The following is a 1,163-nucleotide window of genomic DNA, read 5'->3' as shown; positions in this document are numbered from 1 at the left end:
AAAAATCCCTATAAACCCCATAGGACTGGCCCGGCATGATGGCGTGCTGCTTGGAGACACTGCAGGGGGAAAATGGGGGAAAATGGTGAAAAATGGTGAAAAACCAGGGAAAAATGGGTCAGAAAAGGCCAAAACCAAACAAAAATCCACCCTAAAACCTTCAAAATCCACCCTAAAAACCCTGCAGGACTGTTCTGGCATGATGGCGTGCTGCTTGGAGACACTGCAGGGGGAAAAATCGGTCAAAACCCAAAAAAACCCACTCCAAAAACCCCCAAAATCCACCCTAAAAATCTCTGTGGGAAAAAGCGGCTCAGAAAACCCCCAAATCCACTGCAAAACCCCCGAAAATCTGCTCCAAAAATCTCTGCAAACCCCCAAAATCACTCAAGGCTCCCTCCAAAATCACTCAGGGATCCCCCAAAATTCTCCAAAAAGCCCCAAAACGCCCCAAATTTCCCACCAGCCGTTGAGTTTCGGGCCGAACATGAAGCTGTTGTCGAGGTGGGCGATGGCAGAAAGGGGCTTGAGACCCCCCAGAATCACTCAGGGACCCCCCAGAATCACTCAAGGACCCCCCAAAATTTCCCAAGGACCCCCCAGAATCACTCAAGGACCCCCCAAAATTCCCAAAAAAGCCCCAAAATCCCCCCAAAAAGCCCCAAATCCCCACCAGCTGCTGAGCTTCTGGCTGAACATGAAGCTGTTGTCGAGGTGGGCGATGGCAGGGATGGGGCTGGGACCCCTGAAAACCCCCCCAAAAACCATTCGAGGACCCCATCAAAATTCCCCAAATCCACCCCAAATTGTCCAAACACCCCAAATCTCCCCCGAACGCCCCAAAGCCGCACCAGACGTTGAGCTTCTGGCCGAACATGAAGTTGTTGTTGAGGTGGGTGATGGCTCTGTCCACGGCGTAGCCATCGGCCATCTCCACCATGGCCGCGCCCGGCTTGCTCTTCATGAACTTCACCTGCGCAGGTGAGCGGGGACAGGTGAGGGACAGGGACAGGTGAGGGACAGGGACAGGTGAGAGGGGACAGGTGAGGGACAGGGACAGGTGAGATGGGACAGGTGAGGGACAGTGGCCACATCCAGCTTGCTCTTCATGAACTTCACCTGCGCAGGTGAGCGGGGACAGGTGAGGGACAGGGACAGGTGAG

General features: G+C 54.3%; 1 protein-coding gene across 1 annotated transcript in view; it reads right to left on the bottom strand.

Annotated features, from left to right (window-relative positions):
• The window catches only part of LOC102045441 (heterogeneous nuclear ribonucleoprotein L), a gene marked incomplete at its 3' end in the record, with an annotated part of 21,659 nt that overhangs the window by 11,587 nt on the left and 8,909 nt on the right, over positions 1-1,163 (bottom strand). The window contains exons 7-8 of the mRNA XM_031065685.1: positions 852-1,039; positions 17-59 (exon numbers count right to left, since the gene is read on the bottom strand). Coding sequence (XP_030921545.1) covers positions 17-59; positions 852-1,039 — 231 coding nt within the window. The remainder of the gene's footprint in view (positions 1-16; positions 60-851; positions 1,040-1,163) is intronic.

Source organism: Geospiza fortis, unplaced genomic scaffold (assembly GCF_000277835.1).
Source record: "Geospiza fortis unplaced genomic scaffold, GeoFor_1.0 scaffold743, whole genome shotgun sequence".
In the NCBI taxonomy this organism is placed as follows: Eukaryota; Metazoa; Chordata; class Aves; order Passeriformes; family Thraupidae; genus Geospiza; species Geospiza fortis.
This window is presented reverse-complemented; position numbering and strand designations above follow the sequence as displayed.